This window comes from Stylophora pistillata, chromosome 2 (assembly GCF_964205215.1).
Source record: "Stylophora pistillata chromosome 2, jaStyPist1.2, whole genome shotgun sequence".
Lineage (NCBI taxonomy): Eukaryota > Metazoa > Cnidaria > Anthozoa > Scleractinia > Pocilloporidae > Stylophora > Stylophora pistillata.
The window spans coordinates 15,499,701-15,500,823 of NC_142520.1; the positions used below are offsets into that span (position 1 = coordinate 15,499,701).

General features: G+C 48.5%; 1 protein-coding gene across 1 annotated transcript in view; it reads left to right on the forward strand.

The window, feature by feature from the left end:
* The window catches only part of LOC148737329 (uncharacterized), a 6,036-nt gene extending 5,155 nt beyond the window's left edge, over positions 1–881 (forward strand). Inside the window, exon 1 of the mRNA XM_088749292.1 lies at positions 1–881. This exon is cut by the window's left edge and continues 5,155 nt beyond it. Within this exon, the coding sequence (XP_088605418.1) occupies positions 1–881 (881 nt within the window).
* The last annotated feature ends 242 nt before the right edge of the window (positions 882–1,123 follow it).

A 1,123-nucleotide genomic window follows, 5' to 3' on the forward strand; every position in this document is an offset into this window, starting at 1 on the left:
TTGGCCCGTTGTTAGTCAAAGAGAGAAGATCAGCAGTGAAGCGCTATGGTTGCCTGTTCACCTGCCTGGTGACAAGGGCAGTACACTTAGAAATTGCACACTCACTCGAGACAGACAGCTTTATCATGGCGCTGAGAAGAATGATGGCCAGAAGAGGAAAACCGAGAAACATCTACAGTGACAACGGGACCAATTTTGTTGGAGCCGAACGAGAACTTAAGGAGTGCCTTGATGGAATGGACCAGGCTAAGATCTCAGATACTCTGTCACGCGACAGAATCCAGTGGTTCTTCAACCCTCCTTCAGCTCCTCATTTCGGGGGAGTCTGGGAGAGACTCGTTAAATCAGCAAAGAAAGCTCTAAAGATCACCCTCAATGGGCAACTGGTGAATGATGAAACCTTGCTCACATTAACGGCAGAAGTTGAGAGTCTGCTCAACAGCCGACCGCTAACTCACGTCAGCGTTGATCCTCAGGACCTTGAAGCAATCACTCCTAACCATTTCCTCATCGGAAGGAACAGTCCAAACGTACCTCCCGATGTCTTTGATGAGAGAGATTTGAATTCCAAAAAGCGGTGGAGACAAGCACAGACGCTAACCGACCATTTCTGGAGAAGATGGCTACGTGAGTACGTGCCCGCCCTTACTGAGCGGAGGAAGTGGAGAACCAGACCTCAAAACCATGCCCAAATTGGAGACTTGGTACTAGTGGTTGAGGACAATTTACCCCGTGGTCGATGGAATCTTGGCCGAATCGTCAAAACATTCCCAGGAGATGATGGCCTCATTCGCACTGTCGAAGTTCAGACGAAACAAGGGACATTCAAACGGCCAGTCGCCAAGCTTTGCCTCCTTGAGGAGGCCGAACGTAGTGTATAGACTCGAGTCCTATACAGGGGTGGCTATGTTGCCAACTGCCCGTTAGCCAGCGGATTCTATCAAAATAGAACCTAGTCCCCCACAGTCTAGAGACAAAAACATGTGCTTGTCGGACCCGCCATCTTGTTGTGTTATTGCGTAGTTTTTCGGATCACGAATTAAAACCTTTGCTGTTCTCGCTCGTTGTCCAAGTTTTATTTTGTTCGGATAACCTTCGCCACACAAACTTTAAAGTCGGTAGT